Source organism: Neurospora tetrasperma (genome assembly GCF_000213175.1).
Source record: "Neurospora tetrasperma FGSC 2508 unplaced genomic scaffold NEUTE1scaffold_4, whole genome shotgun sequence".
Classification (NCBI taxonomy): Eukaryota; Fungi; Ascomycota; class Sordariomycetes; order Sordariales; family Sordariaceae; genus Neurospora; species Neurospora tetrasperma.
Window position 1 is genome coordinate 2,425,356 of NW_009799102.1, and position 21,294 is coordinate 2,446,649.

Here is a 21,294-nt window from a genome sequence, read left to right on the forward strand (position 1 = left end):
GAGAAAGAATAAATTACACCCTTAGAATACTTAGTTAGTAGTAATTAGCTAATAGTAGAATATTTAATCTAATTACTAATTAATTTAGGTATTTAATTTAATATCCAAAACGGAGAAGGCTATATTCCTCTTATATACTACCTATAAGTAGAGCAATTAACTACTAAAGCTCTGAAGAAGGGTATTTACAATCGTATACTTATTCGCTTGCAAATAATTCGTACGCTTATTAAATCTTATAGTTGGGCGAATATTAAGCTAAATAAGAAATATATATAGGGAAGGGAGGAGTTAATATTTAGCTAGATTCTAGAAATCTGGTTCCCGGGGTAGAAGCTTTATAAAGGATAGAATAATAGGGCGTTATAGAAAGATTTTATTTAGTATCTTTCGGACTGTTTAAAATTGGAAGAGGATACTAAAATCGACCCTACTTTATTTTTAATAGGCGGTACTACAAACGAATAAAATTCGAACTATATATATATAATAACCTTAAATATATAATATTTCCTTCCTCTGTAGGATATTACGTACGGCTACACGGCCCTATATACCGCTGGAGGTTAAAGACTATATATATATAAACTATCCTTATTAAATTTATAGGACCTATATAAGTGGAGATACGACCGAGGGGTCGGGTTAATTCAATTAAACTTGATAGACGCCTGTAAATATAGGTACCTTAGCTATTAATTAATTAGCATTATAATAAAGGCGGATCTTTTACTAAGGAAAATAAATAGCTTTTCCTCTTAGCTGTTGATACTGAACGAGCAAGCTTATTGTAGAGGCTTGGGCTACTTTATTACTTCTCGCTAAGGTAGTAACTTGGACGAGTAGAACAAATTCGAAGAAGCCTTCTTTAATAAGACTATAGACTCGGCGACTATAGGCCAATGGCTGGAAATTTTTAAGAAGTATTACAATAGGTATAGTATCGAGAAGTTGAAGGAGTTTTTATTTATTACTCTTAGTTAGGAGTTCTCTAAGGTGCTTCCATCCTATTATAGAAACGAGTAAGGATATTGCTAGAATTCAGGCTGGACATTCAAAAATCCATATAAATACTATTAGTAAATGCTTAATAGAGACAATTGAATAGCATTATACGCTCGTTCTAAATTTCCACCTTACCTCCGGCAAGGCTGTAACTAAGTGTCGCGCGACTAATACTACTAATAATAATACTTCGAATTATACGTAGTTGGCTTTTATTCTCTACGCGCTAATGTAAATAAAATGTACAGCAGGCGGGGTTGGTAATTTAAGCAAAGGTAGCACCTTAAAATAAAAATAATAATAGCAACTATCTTTAAAGCTCCCAATCAAACCTACCGAGATATACGCCACGAATTTTGTCTATTACTTATAGTAAGTAGTTTTCGTCTGTCGAGCAACTCCCCCAGTTTCAACTACTGATTTATAGTACCTATAGTCTCGCGAATAGAAGCCGTCCGTTTGCGAAGCCTATAAGCCTTTTCCTACTATCGAACATTGTATAATTAGCTGCCGAGGGAGCTAAGCCTAATCGACTCTGCAATACGACTCCTAGAGCGTAATAATACTAGCAGGGTCCGTCTAACGGAGGACCTCCCTAATAATAATATTTTACTATATATAATACTTTTATACACATAGGGTCCCGAAGAGGTCCTCTTTAGAGATATAATAGACGGTACAAGCAAGTACAAAGCAAGCTATGCTAAGATTCAGTTTTGTAGAGACTAAGCCTAGTATAATGAGTTGAAATTCTTCTAGGTCAATATATGCTATATTGACAAGTCTAATAGTACTAAGCTTCAGTACGCTTTTAACTCTATGTTCCATTAGTACTGCAGCGCGGTAAAATATTACGTATACTTAGTAGACGTTTTAACCTATCCGTACGGCGACGGCCCCGGTTGGTAACCGGCCTTTCGAGAGAGCAGATAGTTTTCCCGAGGATGGACCCTCTAAGAGCTTATTGCCCCAACGATTATCGAATTCTTCTCTAAAGAGGGCGAGCGCCTAGGAGATAAAGAGTCTCTAAAATAAGAAATCTACAATATAACCGGAATTCTATAAAAAGCCTTCTAAAGTATTCTTCTATCTAATTTTAATATCGCTGAATAAATATAATAAATCGAGAAGCGTAATACAATATATAAGAAAAGTGAGGTATACTCTCTATTTAGCATTTTCAATATATATATACTAATTATTTACGGCGAAGGAAGGTAAAAAGTATTAAAGCAACTATAGAATAAGGTTTATAAGGATTACCTCTATTTAATAAAATTATAACCTACAAACTTGTATAACCTGTATATTAAAAAGGAGCGGACTGAATTAGCGAAGGGTAATTTACTAGCTAATATTTACTACTAGGTCTTCGATAATTCTAATTTCAAACAATAGTACTAATTGTAGAAGAGTCGCCTATTTTAAATTAAGGGAGATTTAAGCAAAAGTAAAACTATATTACTATATAGTATTATTAACGAATTAGAGTAGTATATTATCATTAATAGTAGTAATTTAGTATATTTCTTCTACTAAACTACTAATTTGTATATTAATAACGCAACTATTATACTATAAGGTTTAATTTACCTACTTACTTACTAGCAACTACGCTTACTCTTATATCTACTGGAGAATATATACCCCTCTAATAATATAATAATATAAATCGTCCTATTTAAAGTTTTATACAAAATGCTAAGAAACCTGAACTTAAAAGTCACTTATTTAGAATTAATACTCTAAACGAATATATAATAGACTAACTGCAGCTTTTTAAATTGATTGTCTCAATATTATTTGTTTTTACTCATATTAAGTAGCTTATATCTAATTGCAATTGGGTATAAATTAAAGAATAGTTAACAATTATTGTATAATAGTTTGGACTTAGCTTCGAACTAAATACTAAATCTATTACTATTACCGTTAATATATATATCTGCTATAAAGTCCTTTACTTATTGGAGTAGAAATAGTATAATAGTACATTATAAGTAAATATATATAATTATCTCTCTTCTAACGTAAATAGAACTTTTTTATAGGTAGCCTTGGTTTATTAAATATTTATGAACCCGAACGTTCGGAAGTGGTAGATACTAATAAAGTTATAAATATTCCCTCTTAGGTTGGATTCCCTATATTTGCGGATAATAGAGCAAATTATTTAGTCCGATTATACGGATTTGTATAGGCAAATTCTTACCGTCTCCTCTCTCGTTTACCGACCTATTAGCCTTTAAGAATTAACTACTCTCGTAGAGATATTAGACTATTTCTCAAATAATTTACAATCCCTAGAAGAGTTTATAGGGCTTTATAACTCGTTTTTAACTCTTCGAAACTAGACTATTTATTTTATCTACTAATTAACTAAGGACTTTCTATTAGGCAATGCTTCTAATAAAGCTAATAACTAAGATTTTTTAGGAACATTCAAATAGATTTTTCCTTCTAGGAAAGAAGATATAAATTATATTATCTTCTTAAAGTTACTTAAAATTATATTTATAATATTGTAATACAATATATACAACTTAAGCGTATTGGGATTTCCGAACGATAAAGTCTAAGTACTGGATCCGGACCCGCTAGCGACGGTACGGTACTTGTGCGTCTACTAGGTTAATTACTTGTATAACTTGGTTTCTAGTATGAATATAAAACGGCTATTAACTCCGGCACCGGTAGGGAATCTAGACGGCACGGTGCTAGCACGAGCACGTCGAGTTTGGGGCAAGCTATTCGGAGTAGGCAACTGGGTAAGTCTAGAAAGCCGTCGGTGGGCGACTCCGGGATATTCTCTCGAAGAGGGGTCGAGTTGCTGCTGGTCGGGGGCCCACCCTATAGGTTTACCAGTAATCCCGAGATGCCTTCCTGGGCTTAGATCTCGCATAATTATTTATAGAATAACGGGGTTATTTATATATTCCTTAAAATAAAGTATTTTTACTAGCTAGAAGCTCTAAGTCTACTCCAAGTTATGCCTACGGATAATCGTTTATAGAATAACGGAGTTATTTATATATTCTCAAAACGAAGTACCTTTACTAGCTGGAAGCTCTAAGTCTACTCTAAACTATACCTACGAGCATTATTACTATTAGAAAGTTCGAAGGCCTACTAGTAAATACAAATCAATCTCCGTACTAGGAACTTAGTCTAATTAAAGATATAAGGAGATAATAATTAGTAGCAGTTAATAAAACTTATTTAGGATGCTTACCGATTTATTCTATTTTATTAATAGATAATAGAATAAACTCTACTTCAAATATATATCTTAGCGTTTATATCTACTCTAAGCAGTAATTTAATAAAGAGGAATTTCAGTACAGAAGAACCTAAATAGATTCGAACTAAGCCGGCTATAGAATTAAATTAGAATATATACCTCTAAATTTTGAAGGTTATAGCCGCTATATTCCCTCAATAGTATTCTCGCCTAATAGCCAACGGCTTACATCTTGTTCAATAAATAATATAATTAAAATCTAGGATTTAATATTAAGGAACTGCCTCTAAGCCCTAAAAGGCTATAGTAATTCTATTACTTCCGTAGTATTTTTATTTAATAGCTAGCGGGTTATATCCAGTTTATAGAATGAAATTATTAAAATTTAGAATCTAGTATTAAGGAATTACCTTTAGACTTCAAAAAAACTATAGCTATATTATTAATTCTATAGTATTCTCGCTTAATAGTTAATAATTTATATCCAATTTAATAGATAATATAATTAAAATTTAGGATCTAATATTAGGGAACTACCTCTAAACCCTAAAAGGCTATGGTAGCTACGTTTATTCTAAAGTATTCTTATTTAATAGCTAACGGGTTGCGTCCGGTTCGTTAAATAAAATAATTAAAATTTAGAATCTAATATTAGAAAATTACTTTTAAACTCTAAAAGGCTATAATTATATTGTTACCTCTATAGTATTCTCGTTTAATAATTAGCAGCTTACGTCCGGTTTGACGAATAAAACTATTAAAATTTAGAATTTAATATTAGGGAATTACTTTTAAACTTTAAAAAGCTATAGTAAAGTCATTCATTCCGTAGTATTCTTACTTAATAACTAATAATTTACATCCAATTTAAAAGATAGTACAATTAAAATCTAAAATCTAATATTAGAGAACTACCTTTAGACTTTAAAAGACTCTAATAAGCCTGTTAATTTTATAGTATTCTCGTTTAATAATTAACAATTTGCATCCAGTTCGTAGGATAGTACAATTAAAATTTAGAATCTAGTATTGAGGAACTACCTTTAAACCCTAGAAGGCTATAGCGACCCTATTAAATCCGTAGTATTTTTACTTAATAATTAGCGGTTTACGTCCGGTTTATAGGATAATATAATTAAAATTTAAGATCTAATATTAAGGAACTGCCTTTAAACCCTAAAAGATTATAGTAAGAATATTATTATCTTCGTTCGTTTAATAATATTCTCGCTTAATAATTAGCGGGTTGCGTCCGCTTCGGGGGATAAAACTATTAAAATCTAAAATCCAGCGTTAGAGAACTACCTTTAAACTTTAAAAGGCTATAACAGGGTTATTAATTTTATAGTATTCTCGCCTAATAGCCAACAGCTTATATCTAATCCGACGGATAATACAATTAAAATTTAGAATCCGGTATAAGGGAGCTGCCTATAAATAATTAATATTAGTACTCTAATAACCTATATATTGTTTAATAATACTAATTGCTATTTACATACTCGTATTAGACGTATTAATATAATTATAAAAATAATTAAAAATTAAAGTATATTATATAATTTGGAGATTTATGATTATCATTTAGAATAAAGTAATTTTTAAATTATTTACAATAGCTAAAATATATTTTAATTATTATTAAATTACTAACCGTCCAATTATAACCTCTAGGGATAGATAATATCTATTAGTAGTATATTGGGACTAGTTTAATTTATTAGCTTTTCGTAAGATATATAATATATTCTATATCTTTCTCAATTCCTTTTTCTCTATTTTATTTTTCTAGCATACTACTAAAAGGGTTTGGAAGGATAGGTAAATTTATAGAACTTTTATAAATTCTAATAACCTTTTACTATTATTAAAATAATATATTTTATTATAAAGAAGTAAAACTAATCTATCTTTTAACTTTCCTTTTATAAATCCTTATATAGTTTAATTACTACCAGATTAACCCCTAACTACCTAATTATAATTAAGGTTAATATAATAGTAGAAGCTTTAATTCTCTTTAATTGGATAAGTAGTCTCTTTTTATTACAAGCCTATTGGGTATTTACGGCAATAGGGGTGGAATGGAGCTTAAAATTATCGATAAAGAGGAAAAGGAAGGTCTACAGCCACAAAAATATCTATAGAGACATAACTAAATACTAGAATAAATAAGTAGCTTAAATAGCGCTAGCCAACTAGAGAGTATACTTGGACCTGCAGCCTAAGCACTATATCTCTAGGCGCTAGCCTATTATACTTCTTTAATAGTGTTTGGGAGAGCCAATACACTTGTAGTAGCATCGCTACAGTTATATAGTCTTCCCTAATTTAAATACGGGAGATTGCGGTTTAATATATAGCTTTATACTACTAATTAGGTACTAAAGGTACTCTAAGACTAACTTTACACTAGGTAGTAATTTGGCTTGTATAAGTAATAAAATACTATCCCTCTTTCTAGATTAACTATATTAACTAATAGAAAGAAGTTCAATTTTATAAATAGTCGTTACTACTATTCTAACATCTCTAATTCAAAATTCCGCCTGCAGCTTTGAACTTAGTTGTAATAACCTAAAATAGAATAGCGAGTTCTACAACTTTACGCCCCCGCTGCTGGAGAATAAAGGTTACCGTGTGCTCCTATAGAACTATAGTATCGAAGCCTAATATAGAATTAACCTTTAACGTACTAGCTTACCTTATAGCCTTAGTTATACTTAGCGTAAGTAGGTGGAAATAGTATATTTAGGTTTGCGTACATTTGAGCTTCCTTTAGACTTTTATAATATCTTACTATTATTCTATTACAATCTTATACAAATAATTCGTCCCGACCCAACATATATACAAACTTTATATATAGTAGTAACGTACTATAATTGAACTGCGCTGGCGTACATTGCACCGAACGCAGGTAGAAACACACGTGGTTAGTAGTATATTGAAATATAGGGTACAATTATTATTTAAGAGTGAAGATGTATATATTTAGAGTCGGCCCTAGGTAAAGAACAATTTAAGAATAGGAAGTTATTATAAAAAGGTTACCCTACTTACTACCCAAAACTAGCGACCTTGTTACTTTCTATTAATATAAGTAGCTACTACAACCTATACTAGCTATAGGACCTTTAGTACAATAAAGCAACTTGAAAGCAGCCGCTGGGAATATAGGCGATATAGAAGCTCTGATCCCAACACATTGTATAATAACTGGAAGCAAACGTGGGAAGAAAAATTATACAACGCGTTTAGCTTATATAATATACTAATTGTAACGTATTCGGTTTATTCTTATAACCTTGCGGCAAACTAACTAGGTCTTAATAATTTTATTAGGAACGAGAGTAGGAAGTAGACTTACCTACTATATAGACTGTAGTTAAAGAAGATCTTAGCTTTAGACCGCTTGGAGAGTAGTTTGACTTATTTTAGCTTAATTATACGAGCCAAATCGCTAGTTTGGAGGAAGTCTTAGAGAAGTTTCAAAACCCAACTAGTCGATAACTATTTTTTGACGCTAATAAGGCTAAATTAATCAATATATAGGAGAATTAGTTAGGTAATAACAATTAATTTACTATAAGGCTATATACCTTCTAATATACTCCGGGGATACAATACTCTCTCCTAGGCAATTATATAATTATATATAGAGTTTAAAACCTATAATATTATATATGTAACGAACTAGGGTGGTTATTTTTCTATTAGAGAGAACTCCTTAGATAGAGGACGCCTCCCCTTCGTCTTTCTATTTATTTACTACCATTATATACGGAATAGCCAACCTATAAGAGGCAATAAAACTATATATAGAATTTATAATTAGGAATACTAAATTTATAGTAATAATCTTTCGTAGTATCGTCAACTTTCCTCCCGTATATTAAAATTATGGAGTCTGAAAGGGGGTAGTTATTTGTGGAAAGGATAGCTCGAAGGGCCTCGGGTTCGCGGAATATAGTTAAAATGAACTAATCCTTTTTTCTCTTCCTTTTAGGAAGCCAATGAAGATTAACTGGAAGCAGTATAAGGCGGCAAGGTTTGTCTCATTCTAAGTGGTTCTAGAGAGCCGAAGCTGGCAGCCTACAACTCGACTTAGAGTATGCACGTGCTCGACTTTTCACTTATTTTCCTTAGACCTACCTCCTTTATCTTCCTACCTTAACCTTCTTAATTAGTTTATTATAGTGGATTATTAAACCGTAATCCAATAAGATAAGAGCAAGAGATTCCTTTGCTACGCTCTTATTAAAATTAGGCTCCTCGGCTATTGTAAAGGGGTAGTAACCTGCAAGTTTTAATAGTCAAAGAGAAAGGCGGATATAGAAAAACGATAAGAGGTTTTGTAAGAAATGTGGTAGGTTGGTACTTAAATAGAAGTTACCTAACTAAAGAGCTTAAAGAAAATTAATTAACGAATTTAAACTAAGAAACTTCTAAGTCCTATTTGACTATACTGACTTTACCAGTTTATTAAAGTACGCCTTCCTATAATATTTACCTAGTTTCTTATAAAAATTAGGATACACCCTCTTAATCTTTATTACCCTTAAATAATCTTCTATTATAAATACCCTACTATAATTCAGTTTCGCAAATAGGTTAATATTTTATTTCCTCTCTTCTATAATTATTACGAGGGGGTTAAATATGATGCTCTCTTCCTTGTCCGGCTCAGGCGGCAATACGCTAGTTGAATACAATATAGTTAGGTACTTGCCTCTAGCTCAGTTCTTGGCTATAGATTTGGCACCTCTATTAATAATAGTTAAGTATAAAGAATGGTGTAGTTGCTTGCGAATAACAACGAACCACCGGTATCAACCGTAGGGTTTTTCTCCTGTGTCGCTATAGTCCGGGCACGACTCGTAGTAGGTGAGTTCGGAAGGGTGGGCGCGAAAGGAGTCAGAATATTCGCTGAGGGGCTCGAACCAGACGGTTTTGAAGATGCGGCCTTTTGTAAAGAATTTCCGGGGTTTATCGATTGTGAGGTACTCTCTTTCGATAATATTAGAAAGTACGATGGTTTATCACGGACAATAATTGACCCACTTCACCAAAGCTATCTCTAGCTATGATAGGGTTAGTCCTAGTTTACCTGTACCACATGATGGACGTTGGTGAGATTTGAGTCTGGGTTGTTTGTTAATGGGCGCGGCGGTCGCGCGCGAGAGTCTAGCTCTTGAGAAGATGGGTTCGACTCCTATATTGACGCACAACTTAGACTCGACTTCGAAGACTGGATTGCGGCCGGGCAAGGTCCGGAGGGCAGCCGGCACGGGCGAACGATGGACGGAACCCGGAGGGAGAACAACCACAGAAGAGGAGGCCACAGCCAAGGAAGTTTCTATCCCAGAAACCTCGAAGAGAGGGGGTCATATTAGACCATAGAAAGTCTGTCATCACTAAAGCTCGCACTCTGGCTGAGGGACTTCGTCGTATATGCAGGACAGCACCGCCGTATGGCGTCGGAGGGGCCTGAAGACAATGTGTTGGGACATGTTACGACATCCTCACCGCCGCTCAAAACGACAGCATCGCCTTCCACCCGCGCCTCTCCCGCTTCCCACGCACCGACCTCTCGCTCCGTCTCAATTTGGATAACCACCATAATGTGTACAACATCAGCCAAGTGGCCGTGGACGGCATAAGCGCTTTTATGCAACGGACCTTCTCGACATGTGTCTCCCCGCTCACTAACTGCTCAGACTCGGATGCAGGAGGAATGGACGCAAAAGATTTTGAAGCAGCAGCTGTCTCCCTCTCCGACAACTGGAAACCCATCAACGGCTACTACGACCTCCGCCCCAACTGGTTCTCGCCCAGCATCGCTCGCGTGTTCTGGGAGACAGACGACCTCAAACAAAAATGGGCCAGCATCGCCCAGGGTCTAACCAACGGGATCAGACGCGGCGCAGACAACCTGACAGACGCCTTCGAGTACGGAGCGGACAACCCCGTTTTTGGCGACATCAACGAGGTCCGCAGTGTGACAGCACGATTCTGGGCACAGGCAGGGCTGGGCCAAAAGAAGTCGATATGGATAAATCAATAAAGCTAAAGAGTAGAAAAGAGGAGGTGGCTGAAGGCCGGCGAACGAGGTGCGCCTTAAAATAGGGTGCGCGAGTTCTGCCGGGCCTGACCGCCCAAAAGCCGCCTTGGACACAGCCAGCCAGGACACCAGTGCCATGACAGGTTGAACAAGAAAGGAGAGAGTATCTGCCTGGCAATGTTGCCAAAGTGGGTCCGGATTGAGATGTTGTCATTGATGAGGTTCAATAACGGAAATAGGATAAAGGCGTCATTAACTTGAGGCTCAACGGGTAGCCACGCGGGCGGAAGCTAAAGCCGGCAGAAAGCCGGAGCGGGAAGTTGAGTCCAGATGACGGGAATCGGCGCTGGTGATCCGGGAAGAGGCCGGATGACGGGAATCCACGTCCGAAAACGCGGCATTGAACCGGTGGTTTGATGAACTCGTTTGATCTGGTGTTTGACCTGCTGAAAAGGCGGGGCAGACAGTTGATGCCCGTGAAAAAAGAGATACTATTGAAGAAAGAAGAGTCCAGATGAAATCTGGAAAAATGGGGGAGATGAGATGCCTTGGAGTGGTTTCCGATGTGCTGTCTAAACGCCCTAATAACCGCTCTTGCCACACCCACCACCAACACAACGCAAATCAACGCTCTTGCCGACCACAGCAATATTTGGAGCAAAGATGCTTGGCCAGTTATTCTTAACATGGCACCCAGCCGCCCGCGCATGGCCAATCTCACATACTGTTAAGCCTCTAGTAAGTGACGGAAAACACCTATACCGTCAGCGATGAGACTAGGTGATGTAAAAGATCCATAGCACTAATAAGACATTAGTTTCAGGCCTTCTGCCTTGGTGGTTCCCTTCGCTTCTTCATGAACACGCATAGCTTGCTTAAACGGCAGAAAGAGAGATGTTCATTTACCCCGTCCAAGGAGCAGCAAGAGATCGCAGAACTCTGCGGTACGAAGAATGTTGTCGTGTCGGCTCGGCCAGGCTCCGGCAAAACGGCTACGGCTGAGGCTATTGTAGCCGCCCACCCAGAAAAGCGAGTAGCTGTGCTCACCTACTCAAAGAGACTTCAGCTAGAGACCCATCGACGGCTTCGCACCTACTCTAACTGCAAAGTCTTCACTTTTCACTCCATGGCCGGCTTACTTTTTGGGACCCTTGTCCCCAGCGACGCTACTTTGGCGCAGCAGAAAAAACGAGTCCTTGATCGCAACGAGCTTCCTCGGTGGGATTCCGCGCCCTTTGACATTATTGTTTTAGACGAGTTTCAGGATTGTACCAAACTCCTCTTCTGGCTTATTAACTGCTTCATCCTTGCCAATGACCAGAAGGCGGGGGGTCAATCTGCCCGTCTCATCGTATTGGGTGATGAGCGACAAGCCATTTACGGATTCCGTGGTGCCGATGACCGCTACCTTACTTCGGCTCCTGAATTACTGGGTATTGTCAGCCCATATCCCTTTATCAAGGCTCAGTTGAATCGAAGTTTTCGACTATCGGATCAGTCAGTTCAGTTCATCAACAATACTTTTCTCAGTGGCGAATCATACATCACCAGCTCCAAGCCTGGGCCTAAGCCTATTATCCTGAGATGCCACCTTCAGAACAGCTATGCGTTGGCTAAGCAGCTGTCATCCCTGCTCGAGCGCTACGGGGCTAAGAATACCGCAATCATAGCGCCAGCTGTGGGTAAACGCGGGCTATTGCAGGATGTGGTCAACATCTTGTCAGTGAAATACAGAGTGCCCATCAGCGTATCAATCGACAACGAGGTTCCTCTAGATGACAGGGTAATTAAGGGCAAGCTGTGTGTTGCTACAATTCACCAGTTCAAAGGCAGCGAGCGTGATCTGGTCATTCTCTTCGGCCTCGATTCCTCTTTTTTTGAGTATTTTGGCCGCGATCTTCCCGATGATAGATGCCCCAACGAGGTTTTTGTGGCTCTAACACGTGCCGCAGAACAGCTTGTCTTGGTCCATGTCGAGGAGAAGAAGCTCATGCCTTTTGCATCGGTCGAAGCTCTATACGAAACAGCCAGCATTATCAACATGACAAGAAATGGGAACCAAATTAAACCGCCCGATCCTCCAGGCCGACCCTTGAAGCGTGGGCTTACCCTGCCATGCTCGATCACGGTCCGAGACATAGCCCGGCACATAAAAGATGAACATCTCGACGCCATTGTTCATATTCACCTATGTATCCAGGTACAATCGCCTCTACCAGAGGATCAGCACATTAAACTCCCAGATGTCGTGATTTCGGACCAAGGAAAGAGGTTCTACGAAGCTGTGAGCGATTTGAATGGCCTTGTCGTTGTCGCAGCTTTTGAGCATGATATTGCTGGATCATTGAGTGCGCTTGAACTCGGCCAAGGCAAGACTGACACAATTCCTGAAGTCTGCTCACGGGAAGGTGTCTCATGGCTTTGTCGAAAGGCCTGTGACTACGAAGCTGCCGTCTCGGGCTATCTCCCGCGCAGCATCAATATGGCAAACAGCGAATTCAATTGGATAGAACCTGACGACCTTGCCCTAGCGTGCAGTCGACTCCGGGGAGAGCTCAGCGGAATAGTCGCAAACCCCAAGTTCGAGGTTCAATCTGAGGGGAATTTCAGCATTGATGATCAGAGATGCCGACTCGTTGGTCGAGCTGACATCGTGGCGGCTTCGCCCAATCCTGACGGGAACAACGTTGGAGGCGTTGAGTCTGTCTGGGAGATCAAATTTGTCTCACAACTTTCAAACCAGCATGTCATACAGGCATGTACATATGCCTACTTGTTGGAGCTCCCGCGCATTATACTCTACAATGTACGAAATGGGGAGAAGTGGAAGATCACACCTCGTGAGGGGCAAGAGGGGTTGCGTTCCATGATTGAACGCGTTCTAAAACTCAAGCATACAACCAAGGGAAAGATGAGTGATGAGGAGTTCACCGAGATGTGTACCGGGGTGAGCTTGGAAGTGCTGAATCTACGTTCCCAGATGGTTCACGGCAGTGAAGAGGCGTCTGTTTTGCCCTTATCAAGATTTGGCAGCGAGGGCCTTCGAACCGACAGGAATTCTACAAAGATGCAATGAGCTACCACCACGCTGTAGACTACGGGCACCCGGAGATGTTGGTAGGCACGGAGTTTTCCGATACGTATATCCCAAATGCAAGAGCACAGTATAGGAGGGTCGAAGGCAAAGCTAAGATTCTATTTATGATAGAAGATTTCAGATGGGAAGAAGAAAAAAGGGAGAACTAGATACAAGCGTGCAAACTCAAATAAAAATATTCTGGTCGTACGAGCGATAGCGGGACCTATATGTGGGTCGCTGGTTGCTAGCGCCATTACAGTAATTAGTGATGGAGAAGTTGCTAAAGAAACACTGGGATTGTATTAATATTTTTAGTAAGAAAGATTTAAATACTCTTTTAGAGTTTAAAGAAAAGATTAATTATAAGATTGAATTTGAGAAAAGAAAGAGTTCCTAGGATTTTGGATATAATTCGTTATATAAAATAATTTTGTAGGAGTTGGAGGAATATTATTAATATATTATTGAAAACTTTTAAAAGGGTTTTATTAAAGTAAGTTTAATACTATAGGTAGCCCCTATTTTATTTATTCTTAAAGTTAATAGAGGTCTACATTTTTATATAAAGTACTATAAATTTAATACGTTATTAAAGAAGAACCAATACCCCCTTTATTTATTGATAAGATATTAGTCTATATTAATTACTAAGGGAATTGAGCCTAGCGGACTCTATAATACAATTCTTAGAATGTAATAATACTAGCAGAGTCCGTCTAACGGAGGACCTCCCTAATAATAAGATTCCACCGCTCTGGTGGAGTCTATAGTACGGCGCTCTAGGCGGCCTCAGAAGAAGGCTATATAGAGGTCATTAGAATAGAAGACACTAATTGAGAATATATATATACTTAAAATTTAGTACCGAAGTTATAAATAGATAATTTAGGAATATACCGACTTTTATCAAACTAGTAGCTAATTATTAAGTTATTACTTGGAGAATAGGAATAAAATATAAATATTATAAATATTTAAGGATCCCTTTTTAAGCTGAAGAAATATTCCGTCCTTAAGGATAGAATTAATAAATAAACCTCCCTTAAATTATATAGATTAAATATAGCACTGTTTTTAATATTGAAAATACATTTTCTAAATAGAAATAGATAGAGTAAGACGTATATTTTATATATATTTAAGTATCAAATACTTTACCCATAGGTATTAAACGTCAAAACCTGGCCCTTTACTTCTTTAAGTATTTCTTAACCTTTCCTAGTTACTTTCTTAGTTTATTATCTACCGATTCTAATAAGTCTTTCTTTTAAACTCCTTCGCGCTTTTAGATCTTCAACTATTATTACTTCGTATTCTCTTTCGGCTACTCTCTCGTCTAGGTCTTTAATATAATACGCTCCCGCTACGCCGATTTTAGTATTGCTAGGTTGGACGATTAGATAGCCAATAATACTACATTTTGAGACTTTTGAAATAATTGCGTTTGTATTGAGTGTTACAGTGGTTACGTATATAGTGCAGGATGGGAAGAGTAATTATTTAGAAGGTAGATGGCACCTCGAGAAGGAAGCATTAGAAAGGGGTCTTTGGTGGAAGCTAGCCCTTGAGGCGGATCTTGAAGGTAAGCTCGCTTGTCTCCCACTTCCTTAATGAGCATTGATCTAGTTAATCCTGATAATACGCTCTAGGGTATATCAACTATCTCTGGCATTCCGTCCTTGGTTGGACTCCGGATGAGACGAAAGCTTTTGCCCGTCATATGAAAAGGGAAATGAATGATCCCAACATCCACGGGTATTTCGTGGCACGTGTTGCATGGGGTTGCAAGCCGGAATAAGCATCTCGACAGTAGGAATAGCTCTTTGGAGCCAAATTGAGCGCTAGGATAGATACGTTTCTGAGCTCTTTGGGATAAGGTTGTTTAAAATGCGTTGCAGTTTGGAGTACACATTAACGCCGCTTTCTATCTGGGCAATGACAAGGGAGATATACGCAGTATATACCTGTGGCTTTCTCTTATATTCGACATAATTAAGGAGAAACCGAGTGGATTCGGGAAGTGGTCAAGCGTTGAGAGCCTATTGTCTGATATTCCATCTCAGGTGTCTGAAGCGTACGAAAAGATCTTGAGCAGAAGCCAGGATGAAGTACAAACCGATATACTTCTCCGAATCACCCTCACCGCTGCACGGCCCCTGACTCTCGACGAGGCAAACGTTGCGTTGACATTAGCTTTACAGAAACAACGGTTCACATCATACGCGGCCGTTGAATCAGAATTGTGGCCAAGAGACAACTTCCGAAGCATCGTCAAGAACTTATGCGGCCTCTCCATCAGCGTCCACGACTCAAAGCCGTCTTTTATTCATCAGACAGCGAGGGAATTCCTCATCAATCCTCAACGACAAGGCAAGTGGGAAGGGCGCTTGAACATGCGAAAGTCGCACAGCACGATGTCACTGGTCTGCCTTCACTATTTACTGCTGCCAGATCTCGCAACACCAGTTCAGAACTCTCCCGGTAGTCAAGAACGCTCATTCCTCCCGTACGCAGCTGTCCACTGGCCTTCGCACCACATCTCGCAGGGAGATGTCCTTACAGACCGATCACGGAAGGATGCGCGCGTGCTCTGTAATGTGGTTGGGAAGGCGATAGTTTGGGCGCCTAACTACTACGAACGGAGGTAGATCAGTTGGCGAAATTGGACTGATTTGGCTCTGGCGAGCTATCTGGGTCTAAAGCTGGTCGTCGAAGATATCTTGGCCGAGGAGAAAATAGATGTTAATGTACAAGGATGTTGAGGATGTGGTTGTTAATTCGTTGAGCTTGTTGTTAATGCGATTTAGGACTTCAAGAATTTGTTGGATATCGCTAGAAATGACGTCAGTTTGAGTAGAGGAAGAAGAGGGAGTGGATTGTATATTAGTTTTAGCAAAATTGTAAAGGTGTTGGATTTGAAGTTTAATTAATTCGATTTCGCTCTTAAGCGCCTCTATTTTAAAACGGTTGGAACTAAAAACGGAAGAAAAGACGATGGTTGTATATAGTGTGAAGATGGGGAGATAGTGTTAATGTAAAAAGGGTAAAGTAAAGAATTTAGCGATAAGAGTGCCTAGCCTTTTATTCGGTCCGGACCGACAAAAAGGCTTAGTAAACCTATAAATATTGCTTCTACTAGCAATAATAAACGGCGCTGCTAAGTAGGTAGATTAAACTATTCTATTTAGGTACTAAGATATAGGGTAGCTCTTATTAATTAGTTAAAAGTTGTATATGGGGGAATTAGTTAGGGCTGCAAAATAGAGTATTGTTTGTAGAGTAGACGGCGTTTGACGAGCTAACTATAGCTTTAAGGATCCTAAGCCGACAACCTATAACTTTACTTAAAGTATATATGTGCCCGACTTTTTACTTATCTACCTTGACCTACCTCCTTTATTTGCCTGCTTTACCCTACTTTATTAGTCTGACTATTCGTCGCTTGGTAAAATCTAATGCCCGCTAATGAACGTTCTAGCCCAAATACTAAACCCTGCCAGTAAACGCCTGCAGCTTTATAAATAAGTCAACGGTAGGATTCTAAAATAAGTCGGTTGGTTCTACGGATCCGGAGTGGTGGATGCGGCAGGGGAGGAGGTTGGGTGTTGTTTTTGGAATGGGGGTTGAGGTTGAGGAGGAGGTGCTGGGGGTGAAAGCGAGGATTGGTTGTTGGGTCATTGTGACGAATTTCTGGATATTCCACTGATACAACTGGTTGCGTAAGTTGAATAAGTGAGCTGGATGGATATGGTGGTGATGAATCTCTTGTGGACGCGAATATCGAAAGTGAAAGACGGGCGCGGAGATGCGTGACAAGTAGGAACTTGATGCACGGATTACTTAGTTACTGGGCAGGTACATGCTTTGGGTAGAAGGTACATACGTTATACCAGGTGCGCTGATGGGGCTTGCAGGCAAGGTGTAGTAGCGAATGATTCTCAGAATAAACCCCGGGTGGACAGGGTGAACATAGTGGCAGGCACGGTTCCGACCCCTGGCGAGTATAAGATACCGGGCTGTATGGCCACTCGAGTGCTAGTAACCCGCGCGTTTTTAGTACAACGCGACCGTCCATTCACGAGTCTACAAACAGTGGGTCTTTGTTTACGTGTTTTGTCGAGACGGTTCTCCACAACTAGCATTTGTTTACCGCCTCCTTTGCCATTTCATTTTCCAAAACAATCAGCAATTCCCAGCACGCCGTTTCTCCAAATGGCCCTTTCAGAGCAACAGAAGAAGATCATCGCAGAACATCCGCTCGGTGGTACTCTTTACAGCGTTCGAGATCAGTTGCGCGACTCCAACGACGCCGACGAAACGCATCGAAAATATATCGCAGACCTTTTATTTGCGCTTTTCGGTTCTCCCGCCGCAGCCAAGTTTCCTTTTAAGGTGGAATACAGACTATTTACCTTACGACGGACTGTTCGAGACGGGGAGATAGCAAATCTCTCGTCCGACTTGTCGTTAACGACAATTCCAACAACAATTCCAACGACAATACCATTTAGGCTGCCGTCCTTAGCCTCCTCGACACCTCGACTCTCAAAATGACCCTTTCAGAGCAACAGAAGAAGATCATTGCAGACTATCCGCTCGGCGGTACTCTTGACAACATTCGAAACAAATTACGCGACTCCAACGAAGCCGACGAGATGTATCAGACATATATTTCAGGCCTTCTAGGGCTGCTTACCTCATTGACCGCAGTAATCGAATTTCCCCTTAACGTAGCAGGTAGACTAGTTGCCCTACGACTTGATCTTCGAAACGGGAAGATAGCAAATCTCGACCCATTCCGCCCTCTCGTCCGAGCTGTCGTCAACGACAATGCCAATGACAACTCCAACGACAATGCCAACGACAACTCCAACGACAATGCCAACGACAACTCCAATGATAATGCCATTTGGGCTGCCGTCTTTAGCCTCCTCGACACCTTGGCTCCCGGCACTCCCCCTCTTCGTCCCACCGCCCTGCCTACATTCAAAGGAACGCCTATTAAGTCCAGTTCAAATAGGCTCGCTGATAGTGCAGGGGTCGATCCTGTGGCAAAGGAATTGTTCTCGGAGATGAGATATTGCACCTTCCGCGATGTGGGGGGTTTTTGGGACAAATTCTTCAACCCTGAGAGCTGGCCCAACAAATACAAAGAGATGCTGGCTGAGATGAAGACAAAGCATGATGGAAAGACATGGACGGACTTCCCGCGTGGTACTCCTACTGAAGCACTAGTCTCGGCGTGGTTTCGCTCCCTGGAAAAGCCCTTTCTAGCCGACGCCCCGAACAAACTCCATACCACTACATCTGCCCACCAGTTTGAGGAAGGGAAAGGCCAGCTTGATCTTTTCTTACAAAGGTCAACTACGGAAGCGAGCACCATATATTCATACAAGAACGTTCTCGTTGTTGGGGAGCTAAAGCAGTCATACAATCCAGGCAGGTTTAAGGCGGATTTCCTGCAACTCACCCGCTATGTACGGAGTGTTTTCAATGACCAGCCGACCCGTCGATTCGTTCACGCCTTCCTTCTCTGCGGCTCCATGATGGAGCTCTGGATCTTCGATCGGGCTGGGGCGTATAGTTCAGGGCCGTTCGACATTCAGGAAGAGCCAGACAGGTTTGCGCGGGCTTTGGTCGGCTATTTGACGATGGATTCTGAAGCGATGGGGTTGGATACCTTCATTGAGCGAGTTGTCGAGGGAGAAGAACAACAACGCTACGTCACGCTGGAGGATAAGAGAGCCAGGCTACACACGGCAATGTACAAGCAGAATGCCATCGTGTGTCGCGGAACTACCTGTTTTACAACCTACGATAACGAGGTTGTCAAATTCGCTTGGGCATCGGGTAAACGGACATCGGAGGTAGAGCACCTAACGCAAGCAAAGAAAAACGGTGTCAAAGGGGTGGCTGAAATAGTTGCGCATCGCCGAATCACTAGCATTGCAGAAATGCGGAAGGGACTGAAGTTCCCAGCGGCTCACCCGTTTCGGGACGAGAATAGTGACTTTGACGACCTTCCATCGGCCACAAGCACTAATACATCGGGATCCAAGCGCAAGTCGCCGTCCGACGCCACTATCAACACCGCATCCGGATCTAATAAGAAGCAGCGCCCAAGTATCCCCAGAAAGGGGAGCATGCAGCCGCCGTCGTCGACAAGCAAGACCAAGCCGAGCATGCAGCCGCCGTCGTCGACAAGCAAGACCAAGCCGAGCATGCAGCCGCCGTCGTCGACAAGCAAGGCCCTGACCAAGCCGACGCCACCTACGCCTAGCGAGGACCTGTGGGAAGATAGAATCTATTCCTGCCTCGTCATCTCACCAGCCGGGCGCGTCATTAGCGAATTTTCCGCGATTAAGCAACTGCTAGAATCGATGCGAGATGCGATCAAAGCGCACCAATCTCTCTACGTCACTGGCAACATTCTCCACCGCGATATCTCTCCAAACAACATCATCATCACGGACCCCGAAACACCACATGACTTCAAGGGCATGTTGATCGACCTCGACATGGCTAAAGTACGAGATAGCGACCCGAGCGGAGCGCGACAAATTACTGGCACAATCCAGTTCATGGCGATTGAAGTAATGGAGAACGTCGGACACACATACCGTCACGACCTCGAATCGTTCTTCTACGTCCTGCTTTGGATGTGTGCGCGCCAATCATGGTCTAACGGACTTGCCGGCGGGGACGAGCAAGCACCTAACAAGAACTTACTTGACCGATGGGAGAAGGGTAACGATTATAGTCAAATTGCTCGGAATAAGAAAGGCGATATGTCGTCCAGAGTAATGTTTGAAGATGTTCTGAGTCAATTCCCAGAGTCGTTTAAGGTTTTGAAACCGCTCTGTCACTATATTAGGAAGATTCTTTTTGGTCCAGAGGGAGGAATGTTCTTAGGAACCCCCGAAGGAGACCCTGACCAACTCTATAGGCCCATTATAGAAGCTTATAGTGAGGCTATCGATAAGCTGTAGAGATTATATAGTGGGGGGAAGAAGAAAGTGAGACGATGGAAAGGGTGGTTGATTTTCTGTTATTTTAGTTGTAAAAGACACGCAGGACAATCGTCGCTTTGTCTTAGGATTTACTATTTGTAGGTTACTTATAAGGTTATAAAAGTTTAATCGGTTCGGGGCTATTATATCTAAGTAGTTCGATATTAATAATGAAGGTTTATAGTTTGTATTAACGGTCTTCGCGTTTCTCTAGATGAGCGAGGAGGAGCTTAGGTTCGATCTATTTATTATAAAGGAGGATAATAAGCAGTTCGTTTAAATTAAAAGAAATAATTTAATAGAGCGTTTTATTATTAATAAAGTAATATAATACGTATATTATATATCCAGCCAGGCAACGACCTACTAAAAGACCTATCCCGAGCGAGATTCATAAATGCTACTAGTTATTAAGAATTCTTAATAGTATTCTAAATGTAACAAAGAAGGGGAATTATTATAAAATACGACCGATAAAGGGGTTATAAACGTAGCTCAATACTATTACTATAAAACTGTCACAGTGAATAGAGGGAAGGAATGTGACAAAGCGACAATAACCGTACTATTGAATAAAGATCGAAAGATAAAGAAGAAAGAAAAAGAACTAAGTTACAAGAATGGATTTGGCATGTAAAGAAATAGATCCTATGCGTTGCCGGGAACCGGGTGGGGCCCGCAGGTCTAGGCGTTAGTGAATGCTACTGACCAGCGGCTGAGCCGCGCTGTTACAAAAACGGTCTAAGTGCGTAAAACTAATAATAATATTTAAAGTAATATTCGAGGAGGAATAGATATTAGTACGGCGAAGAATTATAGGCCGGAATGTTTAACGCTGCTAATTAAGACGGTTATAATTAATACCTTACAGAAAGGCCGTAGTACTAGTATAGTT

At 40.0% G+C, this 21,294-nt stretch overlaps 2 protein-coding genes across 2 annotated transcripts; both read left to right on the forward strand.

The window, feature by feature from the left end:
• Positions 1-10,801: 10,801 nt before the first annotated feature.
• On the forward strand, positions 10,802-13,386 carry NEUTE1DRAFT_84229 (uncharacterized protein; the record flags this gene model as incomplete). The annotated part of the gene is made up of 3 exons (XM_009854007.1): positions 10,802-11,048; positions 11,134-12,658; positions 12,821-13,386. The coding sequence occupies 3 exons, from the start codon at positions 10,974-10,976 to the stop codon at positions 13,384-13,386; spliced, it is 2,166 nt and encodes a 721-aa protein (XP_009852309.1).
• A 4,553-nt stretch (positions 13,387-17,939) lies between these two features.
• On the forward strand, positions 17,940-20,586 carry NEUTE1DRAFT_123213 (uncharacterized protein; the record flags this gene model as incomplete). The annotated part of the gene is made up of 2 exons (XM_009854008.1): positions 17,940-18,046; positions 18,317-20,586. 2 exons carry the CDS (start codon positions 17,940-17,942, stop codon positions 20,376-20,378), a joined length of 2,169 nt encoding a protein of 722 aa, XP_009852310.1.
• Between the last annotated feature and the right edge of the window lie 708 nt (positions 20,587-21,294).